The following is a 23,746-nucleotide window of genomic DNA, read 5'->3' as shown; positions in this document are numbered from 1 at the left end:
TCGCAACCCTCAGTGTTGCCCCCGTACCGGACTGGGTACCGGCAACGGGATTGCAACCCTCGGTGTTGCCCCCGCGCCTCGCTCAGCCAGTGAGCGGGAACCGGTCCGTATGTGGGATCCGAACCCTCGGGCGGGAGCGCCGCCGCGCTTCCCAAGCGACGCACTATCCAGTGCGCCACCGGGCCGGCCCCAAGTGATTGATAATTAAGTTACATAAATTGAAAGTTTGTCTGGTTATATCAACCCCCCACCCCCACATAATTTGATACTTAGTTTCATCTTGTTATTTTCCTTACTCTGGCAGATACTCCCAAATTCTCCTTTGGGGTGGACTGGCAAGTATGATCTTTAAAAATATAACTCTTAACGTTTATTTTTATTCACCAACTCTCATATGGTTTTGTGTGTTCAGCACCAGCAATAAAAACAAAGGAGGAAGAACAACATTTGATGATTTACTTACTATAAGACACCAATCCTCCCATCCACCCCTAACACTGTTTTACATTTTGCTCTTAAGTGTCTCACTTGATTTCAGGTTTTTTTGTTTTTTTTTTTTTAATCTTGAGCTGTATAGCACGGAGAGAGGAAAAAAGAGTAAAAACATGACCCCAAAGTTTTTCCACCATAACCATAATATTTAAAATTGGGTAAAATATCTTCAGGGATATACAACAATTTCTCAGCAGGATTTCTACCTAGAAACCTGAGCAAGGGCTATGGGCTGCTACTCTGATGGTTCCAGGAGGCCCAGCTCAACAGGCTTCCAAACATCCTGGGCCTCAGTCTTTGCCCAAGACCTTGAGGCGGGTTCATCTCGCTCCGACCAACCCCTAACACCTTCATTACTACCCTGTTCCTTCTCTCTCCTTTTCATCTGTTCACTGTTCCTTATCTTCCTAAGAATTTTCACTACAACTCTCTAGCTCTCATAAACATTATTTCTGCCCGAGCAACAGCTTCCTTTCTTTCCACTTTTTGGTTTGATTTAAAATATGGGGCCGGCCCGTGGTGCACTCGGGAGAGTGCAGCGCTAGGGAGCGCGGTGGCGCTCCCACCACGGGTTTGGATCCTATATAGGGATGGCCGGTGCGCTCACTGGCTGAGCGCGGTGCGGGCGACACCAAGCCAAGGGTTGCAATCCCCATTACCGGTCACAAAATAAATAAATAAAATAAAATAAAATAAAACAAAATAAAATATGGTTTTTTATCACAAAGGACACTGCCCCACTCACCCCACACCACTTCAGCAGCTTTCCTGAGCCAAGTCTGCTCCCTGAGACATAGCCCCACCATCTCCAGCCCACTCACCCCCATAATCACCACAGGACCCGGAGGTGTCGAAATATTTTCCTAGCTCTACACTGCCATTTCTGGACTACGATTTCTCTCCCTCATGCAAAAACCACTTCTTTCTATTCAGGTTTATGCCTTCTGGATATACCATCCTTTATTTTTTTATTTTTATTTTTTTTTAAAAAAGATGAACGGTAAGGGGATCTTAACCCTTGACTTGGTGTTGTCAGCACCATGCTCACCCAGTGAGCTAACCGGCCATCCCTATATGGGATCCGAACCCGTAGCCTTGGTGTTATCAGCACCACACTCTCCCGAGTGAGCCACAGGCCGGCCCATGGATATACCATCCTTTAAACCAGGGTTTCTTAACCAGAGGATAATTAGAAAATTCAGAGGGTCTCTGAACTTAAATGAGGAAGGAAGTTTACGCCTTAATTTTTGCTAATCTCTAAGTTAAATTTTGCACTTTCTTCAATTATGAATATGGGCAACAAACAGCAGTATTCACTGTACTACTGACTTTTCATCAATATAAGACAGATACTTTCTTGTGACATCATAATTGTTACAAATATCTTAAAATACCTCTTATGCTCATTAGTATTTCAATGTGCTATTTATACAATAAAGAAGCACAAGTCACCACAAATTTTTATTTACTATTTTGATAACTGTATCAATAACAATTCCTTTTCTTGTAATTCTATACATTTTATCCTACACATCAAAAACCCCCAATATTCTGAGAAGGGATCCACAGACTCAGCCGAATGCCTAAGTAGTATATGCCTTCTCCCATACCAGGTTAATTGCTTCTTGTACACACGTAATAACCCAGTTTTGAAATTCCTGATCTCTTTTAAATTGCAAGGGTACTGACCTCTTCACCACTGTATTTCAGTCATTAACTCTCTCAGTCACATCCTGGAACTGGCTTAGAAATTTCTCTCCCAGAAATCTTACATCCATTTATCCCACTTTCTGGCCACATTTTTTCTTTCCACCCAGTTCCTGCAGGACCTCACTTCCACCCTACAAGCCCTCCAACCTCAGAGACTCTAGACCCTTCTCTCGTTATTATTCCAGCTTATTGACTCCCTTCTAGTTTCTTATTTCTTCCTCAGTCCCTACAAGCTTTCATTATTGATCATTTGAAATATGCATGAGCACCTTTCGGATTCCTCTTGTACATATAATTTTATCTTAGCTCAGCAAATCCTAACCCTAAATCAATGCTAAAATGTGTTTGCTTCATTTTTATATTGAGATTGATAAGAAATGTTAAGGAAAAACCACAAAAATATCCAGAATGTTATCATTACAAATTAAGTCTTCAGTCTTGGTTAGGCTCTGAGTACCATACACTGATTAAAAAAAAATTTTTTTTATCCTTGGTCTGTTTTTTTTCACATCCTCATGGCCACTACTGTGAATATGGCAGTCTCTCAAGCCCCTATTAAGTCAAGTCTATTTCCACCTCTCTCCCATTTAAATAAGAACAGTGAAGTCATCAGTCACAATCTACAATTTTCTGGCTCCTCCTGTCACCTCTCCCTGCTCCCCTCGAAGGTATCTTCACTCACACTCATCTTTATAACTTTCCTTCTAGTGTCAGAAAATGAGTTTGTTTTCCCTCCTCCTGTTAAAGGCTAACCTACTTTCCCAGTGCTTCTGGGGATCCCTTCCATTTGTTTTCTCTGTATCCTCTTATCTTTGACCCCTTCTACTCTCATCTTGCAAAATGACAAGTAACTTTAGAACAATGATAGTCCACTCCCTACAGGTAGGTAGGAAGACACATAGTCTTAGTACCATGTCTTTCCACTTGTGGTTCTTGTCTAGAACACTCTTCTTTCTTCCCTATTATTTAAGACCTGGTGATGACACCACCTTAGGTAACTCTCCATAATGATCCCATCTCCATTTTGAGATTGGATTAGACACACAGATATCATGTCTTTAACACCCTCAGCATACGGAACATGATCATAGCACTTATTATACAATATTATTTCTTTATTTCTTCTGTGCCCCTTAAGAGCAGAGTGAATGACTAGATTGTTTTGGAGCATGAAACAATCACTTCTAATATAGTCAGCTCTCTGTTTTGGTGCATTCCACATCTGTGGATTCAAGGACACGGACAGATGGTTGCATCTGTACTGAATACGCACAGACCTTTTTTTTCTTGTCATTAGTCCCTAAACAATACAGTATAACAACTATTTACATTGCATTTATGTCATATTAGATATTATAAATATAGAAATGGTTCAAAGTATACAGGAAGATGTGCCTAGTTATATGCAAATACTACACCATTTTATTTTTTCCCCAGGGTATTTGCTTTATTGTTATTCTTTAACCTGTACATATACTTTTTTTTACATGCTCTTCAATATGTAAGAAATATTTCGCAATGTAACAAGCTGAGAAAAGATTCTAAGCAACTTCTTGACTCAGGTCTTTACAATGAGGGTGTCTTCTAGACTAGACGCTGGCTCTCCCCTTCTTCCTACTACACCATTTTATATAAGAGATTTGAGAATTTTGGTATCCTGAACCAATCTCCCACAGATACCAAGGGATGACTGTACTTTGAAGAATCTAAATTGCTCTTAAAATAGGAGGATGCAATTAGCAATAAACTTTACAACAAATAAAATTATAGGCTCTGGATGATGCTGATGCCTAGGGTTGTGTTGACAAAGCTGTGGTTCTTTCAAACAGTGTTTGCAAATATCCTGAAGACCCTCATTTGCTTTTAGTCAAAGAAGGCATGCTCATGTTTGTTTGTTTAGTTTTTGAACTCCTTGCAACACAAAGCAAGTACACGACCCTAACCTGTCAACCATTACTGAAACACCTGAAATGGTTTTCATTTTCACATTCTTTTTATAACTTTTTACTTTAGCTTTTTAAAGTTAGTTTCCACTTTTTCAATTGTGCAGATCAGACTCTCCATGTCTTTTCCACTTTGAATTTTGCCACTATGCTTGCTCAAAGCTGTCAAAACTTTACTTTTTGCTTCATTTAACATCTGAATTTCTGCTAGCAGTTACGAAGAACCTATCACCCAGATTTACAAAGAAAGTTAACTTAAGAGATGTGAATAAATAAGGTAAATCATTCCAAGTTACCTAAGGAGATATTCAAAGCCCTGAAGGGCTAGGGAAACCCTCTTTTCATCAACCCTCTATTTGAGCCATGATTAAGAGTAAGTAACCTAAGGATTCACATAAACTGAACTTGTCAGGATCAACAAAAAAAGGCTGCTTTATTTACGGTGGTGGCGGGAGGGTGTTAGCATTATTAATCAAATAAGGAAAAATATGGCACAGAAACAAACATAATGTGACAAAGACAATGATACAAATAATATATGTATAGATTATAGACACCATACTGAGTTTTGAAATTTCTAGTTATAGCAAATAGAACAGGATTGATAGACACCCAAAGTACTTTTTAAACAGCTTTACTGATGTGTAATTGATGCCCAATAAATTACACATGAAGTGGACAATTTGATGAGTTTTGAAATATATGTATACCTGTGAAACTACCACTACAATCAAGATAATCACCACCCCCAAAATTTTCTCCTGCTACTTTCCACCTCCCCTACTCCCACCCTCAGAAATTAATGATCTACTTTTTTTTTGCACTATAGATTAGTTGGTATTTTATAAAATTTTCTATAAATGGAATCATTGCATGTATTCTTTTCCACCTAGCACAGTTTTAAGATTCATTCACGTTGTATCAATAGTTTACTACCTTTTTTTTTTTTTTTTTCCCTTTTTTTTTTTTTTTCCCTTTTTTTTTTTTTTTCCCTTTTTTTTTTTTTTTCCCTTTTTTTTTTTTTTTCCCTTTTTTTTTTTTTTTCCCCTTTTTTTTGTCTTTTTTCGTGTCTGGCAACGGATCGCAACCCTCAGTGTCGTGCCCGCACCGGACCGGACCGGACACGGGATCGCAACCCTCGGCGTCGCACCCGCACCTCGCTCAGCCAGTGAGCGGGAACCGGTCTGTATGTGGGATCCGAACCCTCGGCAGGAGCGCCGCCACGCTCCCAAGCGGCGCACTGTAGCAGTGCGCCACCGGGCCGGCCCCAATAGTTTACTACTTTTTATTACTAGGTCAGCCCTCCACATCCATGGGCTCTACATCCATGGATTCAACCAACTGTGGATTGAAAATATTCTTTAAAAAATAATTCCACAAAGTCCCAAAACGTGAAACTTGAATTTGGCACATGATGTGAACTACTTTTGCATTGTGTACACGCAAATGCCAGCATTGTATTAAGTATTACAAGTAATCTAGGCATGATTTAAAGTATATTGGAGCCATATGCATAGGTTATACGCAAATACTAAGCCATTTTATAAAAGGACTTGAACATCCTCAGATTTTAGTATCTGAGGAGGGTCCTGGAAGCAATCCCCTATGGATAACAAGGGATAGTTGTATTCCATTGTATGTATATACTATAATTTTTATCTGTTGATAAGACGTTTGGGCTGTTTCTAAATTTTGGCTTTGTATAGATACTTTCAATTCTCTTGGATACCCCAAGAATTTAAAAAGCTAGAAATATTCTAAGTGTTTCTAGATTACAGACTACTGTAGTGAACCAAAGCATCAATTTTACGTGAGATCAAAACACGTTACCAGATATATATTATCTTAAAGTGTCTTTTTTATCCTATGATAAGTTACATTGCTATTTAAATGAGAGGAGGGAAATAAAAGAAGGGCCAATGGCTCATGCCTGGTTCCTGGGTCCATAAAAGTTCACTATATAAAGCAGTCAAACTCAAGTTTTCCTTTATAAACCAGTCTGGAAAGTTCCCTCCAGACCAAGCTGGGTCCATTGGTTTTACTTATACTGCAGATAGTTCTGACTCTGAGTCCCAGATTAGCTAAGATTTACAAGCTCAATGGGAAAAGCCACATTTTTGTATTATTACAGAAGAAAATGAGCTAAAAATACTTGCTTCATTTAAAAAAAAAAGCTGAATACCCAAAAGGAACTATTTGAACTTTGAAATGCAGAACAGAAGCATGATTAAGTTTTGGCTGAGTTTCCTATAACTTGCTTATTTCACCATTTTTGAATGTCTGTCAAACTATTTAACTACCTTTGGGAAAAGTGAAGTTTAACAAACTTGTATATTTAGTTCAGTACTCTAATTTTAGGCACTGTGTTCAGGATAAAATAATCCAAAAACTCCTTAGAGACAGACGTAACTTTCAATGTGAAATGTTTCAACTGAAATCAGTTTTGCAGACAATCCAGTTATGTCCCAAGGCTTATTTCTAAAACAGCTATGCCAGATTTACCCAGTTATAAAATAATGTTCATATTTATCTAAAATTTGTTTTGATAAAATGGCTTTATTGCAACAGAATAGGCATTTTCTACATAGATATATACAGGCTTATGTAGTAAAATGGAGGTATATACGAAATACAATTTTTTTATTAAAAAATTAAGATTAAGGAACTTAACCATATTAAAATATTTTTTTTCTAAAGTCACTAGCAAAAGGTTTATATGGCCCTGAAACAAATTTTTAATATTTTACATCTAGAATTCTTAGTTTTATGCAGTACCTTCACTTTCATAATAATCCTTAGCTAAGAATACAAGAAATTCCTCACAATTGAAACCCATTATTTAACTGTTCCTCACTGGAAACAGGATAGGTTATGGGAGGAACTCTTTTTCAATTAGCTCTAACTTCATGCTCACCTGTCTTCAAAATGTGAATAGGTAAAGCGTGGAGTAAGATACATCTCCAAATTTCCATTTTACTTCCAAGATCTGCCCTTTGTGTGCCTGTGTGTTTATGTGGGAACTAGAGGTTACTGTTTTTAGACTTGACTGAGCTCCAAAGACATATGTTAAGAAGGGGGAAAAAAGGTTGGCCTATTTTCCTAAACAACTACATGCAATCCTCCCCATTTGACGTTTTTGATAATTTCCTTTAAATACCAACAAAAATTTTAAAAATCTTCCTTACTGAACCCAGTGAAACAAATTATATTCACCACATATAAAAATATTAACATAAGAATTAATGACTGGGGAGTTTACTATCAACTCAACTTTAAACACTTTCTTAAAAAGCAATTTTGTCTTTTGCAAATAGTGAGCTATGTAAGAGTGTATCCATTCTTGGGTAACATATGGCAAATGAGTGAAGGGTTTGGGGGGGTAGGAGGAAGGAATGGTAATCAATTTGTTTAAGGAAGGTTAACTTAGTGAACTGACAATCCACATTTAGAAATGGAGAATAACTCTAAAAATATATAACTTATAGTTTGTCTTAGTGATAGCAGTTTTTGTTGACAATTCTAAAAATAAAAAAAGCCGTTTCTTCCAACTGTTCACAATAGGGACCCTGCCATATCCCATTTTCCAATAAAGCTTTCAGCAGTCATGGACTTTTTTGTTATTTCTAAAGTCATTAAAATGTTTAGCCAATGTTTACAATGTTTCTTTTTTTTTTTTCTTAATGTTTTTATCATTTACCAAAGTATCCTCAACTTCAGAACAACTCTTTTTTTTTTAAAAAAAAAGATGACCGGTAAGGGAATCTTAACCCTTGACTTGGTGTTGTCAGCACCACGCTCAGCCAGTGAGCGAACCGGCCATCCCTATGTGGGATCCGAACCCGGGGCCTTGGTGCTACCAGCACCGCACTCTACCGAGTGAGCCACGGGCCGGCCCAGAACAACTCCTTTTGACTAAAAAAAGTATACACATGTATTTGGAGACAGTTAGGAGAACTATGATAATCCTAAACGCTTGAAAAGTAACATCCAAAAGAGTTGCAGTTTGGTGTTCCCAGCACTATCCTGAGATTCAACACTCTTTCTGGCAGATTTCTGGAATTAGGTCTTTTCTAATTTGTGTTACTAAATTATGGCTTCAAAGTAATAAAAGTTATCATGGCATTGCTCAAATAACAAGCAAGAGGCAATTTTAGTTAATAAAACAAATGAAATAACCTATAAGAGTAATGCAGTGTGTGAGGGTAAATCCTCTCCTCCTTACATATAAAGTTTTCAACATATCCATTAAAAATAAAAAATAGGGCCGAGCCCGTGGCGCACTCGGGAGAGTGCAGCGCTAGGAGCGCAGTTGTGCTCCCGCCGCGGGTTCGGATCCTATATAGGGATGGCTGGTGTGATGCACTCACTGGCTGAGCGCGGTGCGGCCGGTCACAAAAAGGACAAAAATAAATAAAAATAAATAAAATATAAAATATTCACTGGAAAACATCCAAATGAATCTACAATTTATTCAATATTAGGACTTCAAAGAGAAAGGAGAAAATGTTGGAAAAAGCATTAATAGGATCCTGAAACAGCTTTTTTAGCATCTGCTAACATGAAAATAGTTTGTACGAAAAAAAGCCAAATTACTAAATTCAGAAGGAAAAGAAAACATTGCTGGAGATTGTTTTCACATTGCTCTGAACACCGGTATTATTTTGTTCTATTTGACTAAAACTGTGGACATCTGAACCTTTTCACTATTGAGGGGTAATGGCACAATACAACATCCTTAATGGTAATACTGTGGGTTTTGCCACTCATTAAACCAGTGACTGACCCTGATGCATATTTATTACATAATATTCATTAGTTATTTATAATGTAATTTCTTTTTTCTTTTTTCTCCTTCTAACCTGCCTCTCCACCTGCCAACTTCCAACTGCTCATAGTGTAACTTCTAAGACTGAAGGATCATTTGCTCAGAAACAAAAATAGTCCCAATACCACACTTTCCTTCTTTTTTTTTTTTTTTCCTTTTTGTCTTTTTTCGTGACCGGCAACGGGATCGCAACCCTCGGTGCGCACCTCGCTCAGCCAGCGAGCGGCCGGTCTGTATGTGGGATCCGAACCCTCGGCAGGAGTGCCGCCACGCTCCCAAGTGGCGCACTGTAGCAATGCGCCACCAGGCCAGCCCTACCACACTTTTCTTCTTTTTGGGGGCAGCTGGCTGGTACAGGGATCAAACCCTGGACCTTGGTGTTAGCAGCACCACACTCTAACCAATTGAGCTAACTGGCCAGCACGCCCCATATCATACTGTTACATTCTAAATTTGAATTATACTGGCTGCCGAGTTAAGACATCTTTATAATACAGCATGTTTTTATTTTCTGGGTAGTTTCAAGAATTCTGATGAGGCCACTTGGGTTGAGTTTTGACCTGGCCTTATAAGTGAAACAGAGAATCCTAACCAGTAAAAGGGAAGGGGGTAAGCAAGGTTCTCACTGTGGGGAAAAGTTCATGAGCAGAATCATAGCAACATGGCAGCAGAGTACACTCAGTTAATGGAAGAGTAACTGGCTTAACCTGAATCAGTAAGAGAGAAGGCTACTGACCATAGACCATAAACCAGGTTGCAGAGTCTAGACTTGATCTCTTGATCTCATAGGTATTAGGGAACCCCAGATATTAACAGCCACATTATTAAACACAAGAGAAGGTAAAAACATTCATACTTGGGGGGAGGGGAGAGACTATCTTTCCTTCAAGTGTTTCTTTCAAAAGACCTTGAAACAGAAGCTGGAATGAATTTCTAAACTTACTCTCTCAAAAGGTCTTTCCAATTTACAAAGGAACATTGATGTGTAAGAAAGATATGACTAGAACATTAAGAGATAAATGCTCAGTCTCACAAAGCAAAGATATTTACAGTTTCAAAAAGTTTTTTCTCTGAGAACAGAAATTGCTTTTGAAATATAAAAATTGTGAATAATCAAAAAAATTAAAATCTAGGGCCGGCCCGTGGCTCACTCGGGAGAGTGTGGTGCTGATAACACCAAGGCCATGGGTTCGGATCCTATATAGGGATGGCTGGTTGCTCACTGACTGAGCGTGGTGCTGATAACACCAAGTCAAGGGTTAGGATCCCCTTACCGGTCATCTTAAAAAAAAAAAAAAAAAAAATTAAAATCTGAAGCTCTATGAGGACAAATTTTTCAAAATTTCTACAAACACACCATAACAAATTAAGGCAATGATTTCCATATTTAACTAAGAAGATATATAAATGCCTCTGAAGTTTTATTTTTCAACATTTTATATTTTAATATCATTTGAGTCACATCTCTTAGAAATTTTTATTAACCTCACCCATTCTGACATTAGTATACATGACCACAGAGTCTTACAATATAAACATGATTTGTTAATCCTACCAGAAGTACTTAAAGGCAGCTTCCCTTTTTTTTTTTTTTTTTTTAAAGATGACCGGTAACCCGTGGCCTTGGTGTTATCAGCACCGCACTCTCCTGAGTGAGCCACGGGCCGGCCCAAAGGCAGCTTTTAAATCTAGTAATTCATAAACATTTTGAAGTGTGATACCTTTTCAGAACCCCCAACATATGCAGTACATAATTATAAAATAATGACAATGATTTCATTATTAACTCAGCTGCACTAATTTCTATTAGAAAAGTAAAAAAAAAAAGAAAACCAAAAGAAAAATCTTCAAACAACAGTGCCTAGCTCTCAGATATTGAGCTATGCCTTTATATATTCTATTCTTTGAAACTAAAAAGCTCTTCTGGCTTTCTTGGTTATCCTGGTAAACCCTACTTAAAGCCATCTTCACTTAAGATATGGCTCTTCTTTGCGAAATCTTTCCTGACATCTAACTTAACGTCGTCTAGAAAATACGCAGGATGAGAAAAACACAAATGGTTGCTTAATATAAATACCACCAGATTCCATGTATCTGAGCTACTCCAAATTTAACCATATACTGGAACTTCATACATATACTGACATTTTCACAACTGTCCCAGGTAAATAACACTGACAACTAAAACATGTTACAAATTAATATTTTAATCTCCAGCATATGCAAAGTGGATATTAAAAAGCCTATCTCTCTCAGGTTTCTTGCTCTGGTCTAGGCAAATCTAAGTAATCAACTCTAGAATCTGAATATCTTAGAATTCTTATTACTTATAAGTCTCACCTTTTCTAAAGTTTTACCATTAAAAAAAGTATCTAAGAATTTCTGATAATTTTAATTACAGCAATTATTTACTCTTCTATTCAAGTATGAAATAAAGACTCAGAAGCATTTAATTTATTACCAGATTTAAGGCTTAAAAATCTCAGAAGAAAAAAAAAGAAAAGAAACAATTTCAACATCCACTTTTGGCATAGAGGACTTTTTACTTGAGCCCAAATCTTATTTGAGTTCATTTCTGCTCTGATATTCATTTCCATTTCATTTATCATGAATAAAAAGCCTTCTCTTAGAAACATTTCAGAGAAAAAGCAAAGAAAAAATATCTTCACTTTATAAAGATCTAATGATATGTTGCTCTTCACAGTTAAATGTATATTAAGAATCAGAAGAATTATCTTTTTTTTTTTTTAAAAGATGACCGGTAAGGGGATCTTAACCCTTGATTTGGTGTTGTCAGCACCACGCTCAGCCAGTGAGCGAACCGGCCATCCCTATATGGGATCCGAACCCGGGGCCTTGGTGTTATCAGCACCACACTCTCCCGAGTGAGCCACGGGCCGGCCCCAGAAGAATTATCTATGCTCTACTTTAGTGAAGATGACTTGTTATGAGTTATTCTCATACTTGGTCTTTTGGTTAAATAGAGACACTCACGAGATAGATAAAGAATACTTTTCCATCTATCACAAAGTTAACTGGTTTCTATGAGGACTGTATCTGATTTTATTGGCACGGTGCTTCAATGTGCAGTATCCAAAATGAGTGGATTTCCCACTTCTACAGCTGATTCTAAATCAATGCACTTATTTAGCCTAGTGCAGAATGAGCTACATAGAATGTGAGATGTTTTATCGTTGCTTCTGCCTATCCAAGAAAAGTACAATGATTCTCTAGCTCCTAATCACTTCAGATCTTATTATGAACCCCAAACACACAGAATCTCTTTGGTTCAAGAATGAGATCCTTCCCATGAGTCAGACAAATGCCTGTGTTAGAAGAAAAAATGGCCACAATCTTTCTGTCTAAATAAGATGCCTTCACAACCTGTGCTTCCCGGGGTTCATCAAGGAGAAATGTTGACAAAGCCAACATAGAAACCTGAAACACTATCCAGGCAAATCCTTCTCTGTTCTCATAATTTTTATATTTTTCCTCATAGTATTATAACTCTAAATAAGATTTCCTAAACTAGCATACCCAAGTAAATAACCTGTACTACCTTTGTTAGTGTTCAACTTATTAATTCCTTTAAATCATTAAAAATACTATTTTAAGCTATTCAAATAAAAATTAGGCATACCTTGAGGTTGACAGGATATACAATTGAGACATAATACATTTTAAATGTGGAATAAAAAAGACCTCCACGGAATCAAAAGGAATGTTAGAAGCTCTCTGGGAGGAGTGGGAGGGAGCAGTTAATGTAGCCTTCTGGGAACAGTAATGTTAACTTAAGTATACTGGTAGAAAGATGGGTTGGAGTTATATTCTCAGCTAATCAATAAGGACAGGCCCTAGAATACAAGTTTCTCTCTTTCCTAATTTAATATCTTTTTTTTGTTTTTCAATTGGACATCCATATGCAGAAGAATGCAACTAGACCTGCACCTCTCACCATATACCAAAATCCACTCAAAATGGATCAAAGACTTAACCATAAAACCCAAAACCAGACTCTCTGCTCCACCGTTTTTGCAATGTGATACCCTGCCGTCACAGAAGTCATCACCAAAGAAAGCCTTCACCAGATATGTTCCTTGGACTTTGGACTTCCAGCCGCTGAAACTTGCTAAAATATCAGATAAGAGCCTACCTGACATTTTGGATAATTTGTTGTGCTGGGATTGATATTCCACATTGCCTAAGAGTAAAAGATAAGATGAATAAAAATTACTTTAAGCCACATGGTTTGGCTGTGTAGGCTGACTTACAAATTGTATCCAGACATATCACCATAGCACAGAATTCCCACGCTACCCAAGAAGAAGCAGACTGAGAAAGACAGGAGCCAATGGAGTCACCACATAACAAAACTAAAACCTCAGCAGTTTTTAACATCATTGAGGATAGGACAGCAAGACTGCAGGTGTCAGGACTAAAATAAAATTTGATACTGGTCAGGTAGGTTCTTTGCTTCTAAGTATTAAATTAGATGAAGCAGGTAAGATATATTTGATAATTCACTGATAAGAGAAACCCTCAATGGAAGAAGTTCACAGGAACCCAAAAGACTTAAGATATATGTACTGAATTTATACTGATTGCTAAACAACAAAAACAAAAACAATTCTAAGCAATAGACTATTAGTTTGAGAACAAAGCAGGTCTGTCACTTCAACATAAGAAAAGACAACACAGTGTGTAGCAAAGAAGAAACAAAGAGGTTACCTTTAAAGGTAGTGAAGCTATTCTGTCCAGGACCCATCACCCAGAGTAAGAATAAGAATAGGTTTAGAAAAATTCTTTGGAAGGAAGAGTTTTACAAGTAGCAGCATTTTGCCCACCAAAAAAAGCCAGGCTGATCTATGTACGGCATATAACAAAATGACACATGGCCCATTTCTAAAAGATTTTAAAAATTATCTTTAAAACAGCAAGATTTTTATTTTAGCAATTCAAGAACTTTTTCTTAAGGTTTCTTGATTTTGGCAGTCTTCATTAATACGTGAAATCGAGACTTAAATTTACTTGACCAACTAGTACTCAGTAACAAAATGAAAAGCAAACAGTGAAAACATGCTTTGTAAAATACACTTTTAAATTGCTTTATTTCTTCTAATAGCCAAGTAATATTCTTGATGGTGCTACCTTGTTCTGACAATGAAGTTTTATCTAAATGAAAAAATACCCTTCCTTTACAATAATTTGTTACAAAGTCAGATGTACAATAAACTATGTTAATGTGCTTTCTTTCTTCATCTTTATGGCAGATGAAGAAACATTGCTTTCAAGACCACTTCCTGAGCTGGCTGGTTAGCTCAGTTGGTTAGAGCGTGGTGCTGCTAACACCAAGGTCCAGGGTTCAATTCCTGTAACTGGCTAGCAGCCAAAAAAAAAAAAAAAAAAAGACCACTTCCTGACATTCTATGCTGACGCAAACTCCCTTACTTCCTCTATCATGGCTCACCTTTGATGCCAACCACACGAGAATTACACTGACAGGTTACTGACAGAGCACAAACAGTTTAAAGGCAAGTCTGTCTGGGATTTCATAGCTTAAATTAATTCCTCAAGTACCAGTTCTTCAAATTCCAAACCAGAGTTCAGAAACAGTAGCAAGTTTATATATTTTCAATGATACTCGGATAACACTTTTAAAATACAGCCCTTAAAAAAAAAAGTTTCTTTAAATGCCTACATCCTGGTAACAAATGTAGAGTACAATGATTTTTGAATGTCTACCCTTACCTACTATGCTACCATTTAGGTGGGAAAAAATAGCACAGATGTATGCATTTTATGTCTGTAAACACAATATCTCTGGAAAAAAATAAAAACAAAAACAAGAGACTCATATTTACATTCAGAGTAAAGAACTAGGGAAAGAAAAGGAGATTTTATTTCCAGTGTAATTTCACTACTGTACCATGTTTTTATTATCCAAAAAAAATTTATATAAAATTAAAAATTATACTGATTAACATAAGATCACATCCCCAATATCTGAACTTAGATTTAACCACTCTGAAATAAGATAATGTAAAAATTAATTTTGAGATGAGTGATTATCTATTCTTACAAAACATAAAGACCAACAGTACCTTCTGAAAGAAAACTGATGGAAAATGATCATAAAGGGCACCAAGTTCTCTGCTGTAAGGTTCTACCCTTTCCAACATGAAAAAATACCCTTAAGAAGGTAATTTTAAGGATCTTCTAAACTGGGAATAATTTGTATTATGTTTTAAATGAAAACTCTTAGATTTGGCAATATTAAAACATCATCTGTCATTTGAGGAATGTCATATTGGTGTACCCCCCCTACACACAAATAATTCTTTTAAAGTAAAAGATGTTTCTCCCCAAGTGAAGTCTCAAGTTTTCCCCTTAGTGAAATCCCCAGAAATACAGTAATCTACAATCCCATGTACATTTGAGGAATCGTCCTTGCCTCCTTTGATTTTTGCTCAGCTGCAATGACCATGGCCCAACAGTTCTTTATGATACAGGTTTATAAGTTACAATCCACCTGGATCAAAGGCCAGTCAAGAATCTAAGACAAAGACAGAGCTAGATAGAATGTTTCTGTGTTGTTCTAGTTTTACAGAGACAATGTTCCTTTGTAACTAATCCATGCTAAAATGAAATTTGCCCAACTTTATGTAGGAAAACAAACCCCCAAAAGTGGAAGGCTGGTTTCTAACCTGTGGCCTCACCTGCCGAAGCAGTTCTTGCTGTTTCAGTCGCAGTCTCTCTTTCTCCATCTGCAGTTGTTGCAGCCGCATCTGTTGCTGCTGGTTGGAGTTGCTGCCACCCATGACGCCTCCCTGTGGGCTCTGAGGAGCCAGAGGTGGTGGCTGTTTCACTGGAGCACTCTGACTGATTCTCTGGTTCATGGCTGAAATGAAACAAAAGATCTATCCTGAAAAACTAGTTAAGGAAGACAAGAGAAAATACTTAAGATGTACAGAAAAGAAACAATAGATAGCTGTAATATGCAATGATATGGAACAGTCTCTAAGACAGAATAGAAAGTGTAAAAAAGAAAAAAAAGAGAAATATATATTGCATATTCAGAGAATATGAATTGAAGAACAGCAACAAAGCAACTAACATCTATGACTCTGTAGCTAGGATACTGGGAGTTGGAGGGAGACTTTTTTTTAAAATAACTTACAAAGTTGGAATGATATGAATATATAATTTATTATAAAAAAATATAAATTTACTTTAAAAGTCACTACCCAAAGCAACTGAGCCAAAGCATTCTGAGCAGCAAAACCCATCAAAATAATCTACCATTAATGTAATCCATATATATATATATATCCCTAATAAAGCAAGCAGATTAAAATGATCTGATGTATGCTCATATCAAATGAGTCAACAAGCATCTGGATGACAGAGACTTGTCTCTTTTTTTTTAGTTGAACCTATAATACTATTTGGTGGTTAGAAATAGACTGGATTTTTATACTAGTAAATTTCTGTCACTGATACAACACTGATCAAACTGTGGATTAACCTCAGTGAGCAGATGGAAGTTGTATGTGAAAATTTTAATAAGAATGATATACCTTTTCAGACACACATTCCGCTTTTTATGTTGAAATTTTGGGTCACAGTTTCTACTAAATGTTTAATACACACTAAAAAGAAAAACCAGGCTCAAATGGCTTCACAAACATTCAAGGAAGAAATAATACCAATCTTACATAACTTCTTCCAGAGCATAACAAAGAAGAAATACTTCCCAACACTTATGAGGATAGCATAATCTTGATACCTTACAAGGACACTGAGAGAAAGGAAATTACAGACCAATCTCTCATAAACCTCATTACAAAAATCCTGAATAACATACACTGACAGCTCTTGTAACTTACTGGCCTTGCGGCCACATAGCAAATCCGTGGTCATTTTTCATGTGTCCTCTGTTGCAACATAGTGGCAGTTGGTAAATGACATCTCTTCTTAGAGACTACTTGAACAAACCTCACGTGCCTTTCCTAGAGTCCATCATATATACTAAGAATCTTCTTCCCTCAGGACATTGCCTCAGAACTTTTCCACTTTGTCTACTGACATTTCCCATCTGATTCTAATTTTTTATTTTTTTGGCAGCTGGTTGGTACAGGGATTTGAACTGATTCTAACTTTTAGTTTACAAATTTGTATCTTCTCTTAGACTGAGTGCCACAGGAGTGGGGGCAGTATCCTATTCATTAATATATCCCCGAGTGCCTAGCATAGCATCTGGCAAAAATGTGTGCTGAAAAAAACACTGAACCATTTCTAAGTAAGTTAAGTATTTATTCACTGAGGCAGAAAATTAACTTTTAAGACATAAGACAATACCAAAAAATCCTACCGATTTCCCTTTAGTTTGCCTAGTTCTCCTATAAGGCCAGCATAACACTGATATAGAACAAAGGATATTATAAAAAAGAAAGACTACAGACCAAGCTCTCAGAATGCCTTAGTTCAACTTAATCCACTGAGCTATTCAATGTAAGATGATGGCATTATCAACTTATTTCTGTTTTGTTCCTACTTTTCCCCTCCAGTCTTTCTGTATTTCTTTTTCTAACTTTTAAGTTGAACTTACTTTGTTTAAATCTTTTTGGAGAATTTAAGTCAATAAATTTACCTTTAAGCACTGCTTTACTTGCATGTACTTTTTGAAATAGTGTAATTCATGACTGTTTTATTTCAAGTATTTGTAATTTCTATCTAACTCATGAGCTGTCTTAGAATATATTTTTGTTTCCAAACATGTTTTTTTTTTTTCCTTTTTGTCTTTTTTCGTGACCAGTAACGGGATCGCAACCCTCGGTGTTGCGCCTGCACCGCGCTCAACCAGTGAGTGGACTGGTCTCTATATGGGATCCAAACCCTCGGCGGGAGCGCCACTGCGCTCCCAAGCGCCGCGTCTACTGAGTGCGCCACCGGGCTGGCCCTCCAAACATGTTTTTTGAATTTGAAAATAATTTCTGTAAAGATATAGAGAAGTAGAAAAATAATATAATGAATCCTCATGTACTCATTCATCACTCATTAACTTCCAAATGATCAGTACATGACCAATCTTGTTTTACCTCTATCCTCATCCACTTTCTTCCTCCAATTATTTTCAAACAAACATTACATCATTTCACCCATAAATAATTTCAACATGTATGAGGGATCTTTAAAAGTTCATGAAAAGATCCGTATTATCTTTTAATTCTATTTTTCCACGAACTTTTTGAAATACTCTTGTATCTCTAAAAAATGGGGGCATTTCAAAAAAGAAAAAAAAATAGTAATTACAATGGCATGATTGCACTGTCAAAATTTACCAATTCCTTAATATTATCAAATGTCCAACCCCATGTTTACATTTCCCTAACATCAATTTTATATATATATATATATATATATATATTACAGTTGGTTTGTCCAAAACAGAATCCAAACAAAGTCTATACATTGCATTTCATTCATAATCTAAGTCTTCTTTTATAAAATGGCTCTTAAAATGTGCTTTCTGGACCATCAGGAGCAACAGCACCAAGCAACTTTTTAGAAATGTGAATTCATAAGCCCTAATCCAAAACTACTGAATGAGAAATTACAGCGATAGAATTTAGCAATCTCTGTGTTAACAAGCCCTCCTGGTGTTTTCTTTCTTTTTTCTTTTTTTGGTGGCTGGCTTGTATGAGGATCCGAACCCTTGACCTTGGTGTTACAAGGCTGTGCTCTAACCAACTGAGCTAACCAGCCAGCTCTCGCAGTGATTTTTGATGCATGCCAAAGTTTGAGAACCACTGTTCTCAGGTTTGCCCTATAGAAGTTTCTATAGCCTGGATTTTGCTGATTGCATCCCCATAGTACCATTTAACGTGTTTCTCTATCCCTTGATTGGCTGGAAACAAGTTAGATACAGAGGCTTGATCAAATTTTTGGGCAAGACTACTTCACTGGTAGTAAGATGAGAAGGAGCAAGATGTCTGTTGTCTTCCTTTTGAGGCTGTGACAATGGATCAGTGAGTGCAGACATGATAAACCTATTGTATCCCTTTTAAGTTTCCTTCACCTACTGGTTTTTAGCAGCTCTTCTTCTTATTTTGTCTAAATCCATTATTTCATTAGAGGTGGCAAAATGGTGGTACTCTCTTTTCTCATATGTATTATCTGAAGTTCTATAAATGAGAATTTTCCCATATTAGGTATCTGATTACCCTAAAAAGAGTTTGTACAGGTAGGGTCAGAATAAATGTCTGATGCATTCCCTTCATGTATGTATTTTCAGGATGGTGAATTGGTCCATAGCATCTTCTTAAAGGTACCCAATAAAGGTTTCTAAAAAAGTCATTAAGAAATCACAAATTTTTAAATGTTTATGATGTGTTTTAATTCAGTACAGTTATTTTGATCAATTCTCAAAGTCTACCATATTTGGCCAGTGAAAGCCCTTCAGGTTGAGTTCTTTTGCTATGGCTGTAAGTGGCCTTGGTCAGCTTCCTTGATTGATTTTAGGCATAAAAAGATGTTCCATCTTGCACGTTCCCTGCCCCAGATTCTAGTCAGCCCTTTTTCTAAGAAGCCCTGATTTCTTTTAGTGGGAAATGGTATTTAGAGACATTAATCTGGGCACTAGAGTTACCTATGATAATTCTGTTGCTTCTTTGTTACTGCTTTTAGGTGGTTTCCCATCCCCCTTTCAGAAAATTAATATTTCTAACTCAAATGTAGGATTCATAGTTTTTACTTAGCTTCTCTGATCTTATAACAGCTATTTCTCTTATGCTGAAAAATTTTGTTCTAACACTAATATGCAATCGTCTAAAAATAAAATGATTATTAAAATTATGGTCAACAAAATGATTATTTAAAAGTTTCAGATTTCTTTGCAATTTTTTGTTCTCTACATTTTCCATTAGGTATACACTGTGAAATCACTGTGGTTTAAAGTCACCTGAAATAATTCCTCTCTGTATGATTAGGCCGACTCCATATACAGGTTTACTTTTTGACATTTTGCTTTTGAATTTTAGAGACTTGCTTTACTTCCCATCCCCCTCTCCTAAACCCCAACAGATAACAGGTTTTTATCAGTTTTTGGTTTATTCTACTTTTAAAAATCTAAGCAAACACATACACACCCTTTTTTCTTAGATATATGGTAGCATACTATGAACACTTTCTTCCACTTTGCTTTTTTTCTACTTAACAATATAACCTTGAGATCACTGCAAAGCAGCATATACAGATTTTCCCCCACTTCCTTTTTTGAAATATGACAGTTCTTCAAAAGTTCATGGAAAGATTCATATTATCTTTCAATTCTATTTTTCTATAAATTTTTGAAGTATGCTTGTAGCTGATCAGTATTCTATCCAACCAATATTCTATTATGTTCTCACTATTAGTAGAGTGCTGTACCAAATAAGCTCATTCATACCTTATTTTATATTTTTGCTACTTCATCTTTGGGGTAGATTCCTAGATAGGAGATTGCTTAGTTAGTGGTTAAAACCCTAAGTAGTTTTACTAGATACTGACAAATCTGTGCTGACCTCCTCCTTGGAAGGGGTTGTATTTTGTTGTTTCTCTGCCACTAATTAAGAGTGACTTTTTCCCCCAAAGCCTTGCCAAGTTTTTGGATTTTTGCCAATCTGAAAGATGAGAAATGGTATCTTAATTTTATTTTTGCTATGTCTTATAATAAAGTTTGAGCAATTTCATATTTTAAAGGGTCATTTGATTTTTTTTTACATGAACTGTATTCATATCTTTTTCTATATGATTATTAAAGGTTATCTTTATCTTCTTTATTTTAGACAATCTATATATTAGGGTTAGAAAACTTTTACCTGGGATACGTTACAAATGATTTCCCTCTGGTTTGTCATTTGTCTTTTTACTTGACTTTTTTTTCCAGATAAGAGTTTATTATTTTTTTTTTTTTTGTCTTTTTTCTGTGTCCGGCAACGGATCACAACCCTCAGTGTTGCCCCCGTACCGGACCGGGGACCGGCAACGGGATCGCAAGCCTCGGCGCTGCTCCCGCGCCTCGCTCAGCCAGTGAGCGGGAGCCGGTCTGTATGTGGGATCCGAACCCTCGGACGGGAGCGCCGCCGCGCTTCCCAAGCGGCGCACTATCCAGTGCGCCACCGGGCCAGCCCAAGAGTTTATTTTTTAAGTAGTCAAATTTATCAATCTTTTTTGAAATTTGTTTTCCTCACTTCCAGGTGAGAAATTCACCCATTTTTAATTTGAAAAATGTGGTACCATTGTATTTATTTGGCAATTCAATCCAATCCATGGCACGAATGGATCTACATAATTTTATCTTTTTTCAATATGACCATCCATTAGTCCCAATGCCATTTGTGTCATCTTTATCATAGACTAAATTTCCACATATTGTTATTTTTTTTTAATTTTTATTTTTTTTTCCTTTTTTTTGGTCTTTTTTCGTGACCAGCAACGGATCGCAACCCTCAGTGTCGCGCCCATACCGGACCGGGACCGGCCATGGGATCGCAACCCTCGGTGTTGCGCCCGCACCTCGCTCAGCCAGTGAGTGGCCGGTCTGTATGTGGGATCCGAACCCTCGGCGGGAGCGCTGCCACGCTCCCAAGCGGCGCACTGTAGCAGTGCGCCACCGGGCCGGCCCCACATATTGTTATTTTATTTCTGGATTTTCTATTCATTAGAAAACTCCTCTTGTACCAGTACTGCCTTTATAATATGTTCATAATATGTTATTATACAGTACAACCTTAATAATGAGCCATCTTTTTTTTGAAGCTAACTTTTTATTATTGGGTTCTAATTTAATTGTACTGTGGTTAAAAGAGCATGGTCTGTATGATATTGATTCTAGAAAATTTGTGACTTCTCTATGACTTGACATGTGGTCATTCAATCATTGTAAATGCTTGAACTATGTCATTTGTATGCCTGACTTTCACCACTGATCCTATTCTGTATCTCCTTCCTTCTTCTTCTTTTTTTTTTTTTTTTTAAAAGATGACCGGTAAGGGGATCCCAACCCTTGACTTGGTGTTGTCAGCACCACGCTCAGCCAGTGAGCCAACTGGCCATCCCTATATGGGATCCGAACCCGTGGCCTTGGCGTTATCAGCACCACACTCTCCCGAGTGAGCCACGGGCCGGCCCTCCTTCCTTATTCTTAACACTTTTAGTTCCTGATATCCTCAGGAGCTGAATGGCCTCTGGACCTGGCAGGCCTCTAGCACTGCCCTCACTACTTTATGTGGTTTTATTTTCTGACCTTTACTTTTAAAATTTGACCCCAGTTGTCTTTTTGGTTATCTTGTCTTAATATTTTTGTCTGAAAGAACAAAGAATGGCTGTCAAAACATGACATACTGTTTCATCTTACCCCCCCCCCAAAAAAATCAAACTTTTTGACTTATGAAATGGCTTTAAAAGAATAAATGGCTAAAATGTCATCATTTTTATAGTTTACAGTTTAGTATTTTATAAGGTAATGGATAGGAAAAAACCCAGCAATTTTTGAGAGCTAAGGTTTGCCAGGCACCAACAACCTCATTTAATAAGTTCTTTATATCTGTCACCAACATAGATATACAACTGACAGGTACCATAGTATTGTTGTGGTTCAGAAAATGATAACCCAAAGTGAAGGCCTCAAAATCCCCAAAGCCATCCGTAAAACCTAAAAACATTACCCCCTGCTTTTCTGTATAAAAACTGGCCATAAAGAAATTCTCCGACCTACCCTGTTTGACTGTAGGTCACAAGTTACCCACTCCAGAGAGGGTCCTGCCCCATACCCATGCATAGGGAGACTGAAAAGAATGTGAACAGACAGGCCTTGCTGGGTTTTCCCCCTCAGTCTGTTACTATTAGATCGTACCCTTTTTGTCCCATCATCTTTCTACACAGATGTCCATGCTTCATTGACCTTGCATAAAAATGGATAGTTTGCCCTAAGTCTTTGGGTTGTTATTCTGATGGCTCCCGTGTCACATAAAACTATGATTAAATAGATCTGTTATGGCTTTTCTTCTATTAATCTATCATCAATTCATTTCAGCAGGCTTTGACTTGAACCTTCAGAGGCACAGTCTGAACTTCCCTGCAGTATGATATAAAAAAACACAGCTTTACAATCAAACAAACCTTGATTACAGTTGGGCATACCAATTCAGTAACTCATCCAAGACCCAGTTTTCTCAGCTGTGCCTGGGGATGCTAACATCTCCCTTTGGGAGTCATTGTGGGGACTGAGTATTCTATCATAAACCTTGAACAGTAAATGTTAGTTTCTCCCCTTCTCCAAAATAGTGTTTCTAAACCTTAACATTACCACTCCAACAGATAATCATTCCATACCTTGATGATCCCTATATCTCCTTTGAATTCCCATATCTCCCTCCTCCTTCATAGACACACACAAACTTACCCTCCTCCCATTTTATTATGCCATTCACTTTTTCCAAGTATTCCTGACTTTTGTTTTTTTGTGGCTGGCTGGTATGAGGATCTGAACCTGTGATCATGGGGTTATAATGCTGAGCTCTAACCAACTGAGCTAACCAGCCAGCCCTCCAAGAATTCCTTTGATTCACAAAGATATGCGTATTTATCTTTCCTATAAGATCGAAATGGAAAAAGATGGATGGTGGAGATTGAGCTAAGGGGATCTTTCTCTTTGGGTGAAACATGTTCCTGGCATTCCAATAGAACACTCATTTCTACATTTCCACATAGAAATGTTTTAAACTTGTGCTATGTC

At 37.1% G+C, this 23,746-nt stretch overlaps 1 protein-coding gene across 2 annotated transcripts in view; it reads right to left on the bottom strand.

The window, feature by feature from the left end:
• The window catches only part of YAP1 (Yes-associated protein 1), a 118,400-nt gene that overhangs the window by 11,608 nt on the left and 83,046 nt on the right, over window positions 1–23,746 (bottom strand). Inside the window, exon 5 of one of the 2 annotated variants that reach the window (XM_008567988.1) lies at window positions 15,687–15,868. In XM_008567988.1, the coding sequence (XP_008566210.1) occupies window positions 15,687–15,868 (182 nt within the window). Of the gene's footprint in view, window positions 1–15,674; window positions 15,869–23,746 lie in introns of both variants that reach the window. The other variant, XM_008567987.1, reaches the window with a different exon arrangement.

Source organism: Galeopterus variegatus, unplaced genomic scaffold, assembly GCF_000696425.1.
Source record: "Galeopterus variegatus unplaced genomic scaffold, G_variegatus-3.0.2 Scaffold362, whole genome shotgun sequence".
Lineage (NCBI taxonomy): Eukaryota > Metazoa > Chordata > Mammalia > Dermoptera > Cynocephalidae > Galeopterus > Galeopterus variegatus.
The sequence above is the reverse complement of the archived record's forward strand: the minus strand, read 5'-3'. Positions and strand labels throughout refer to the sequence as shown.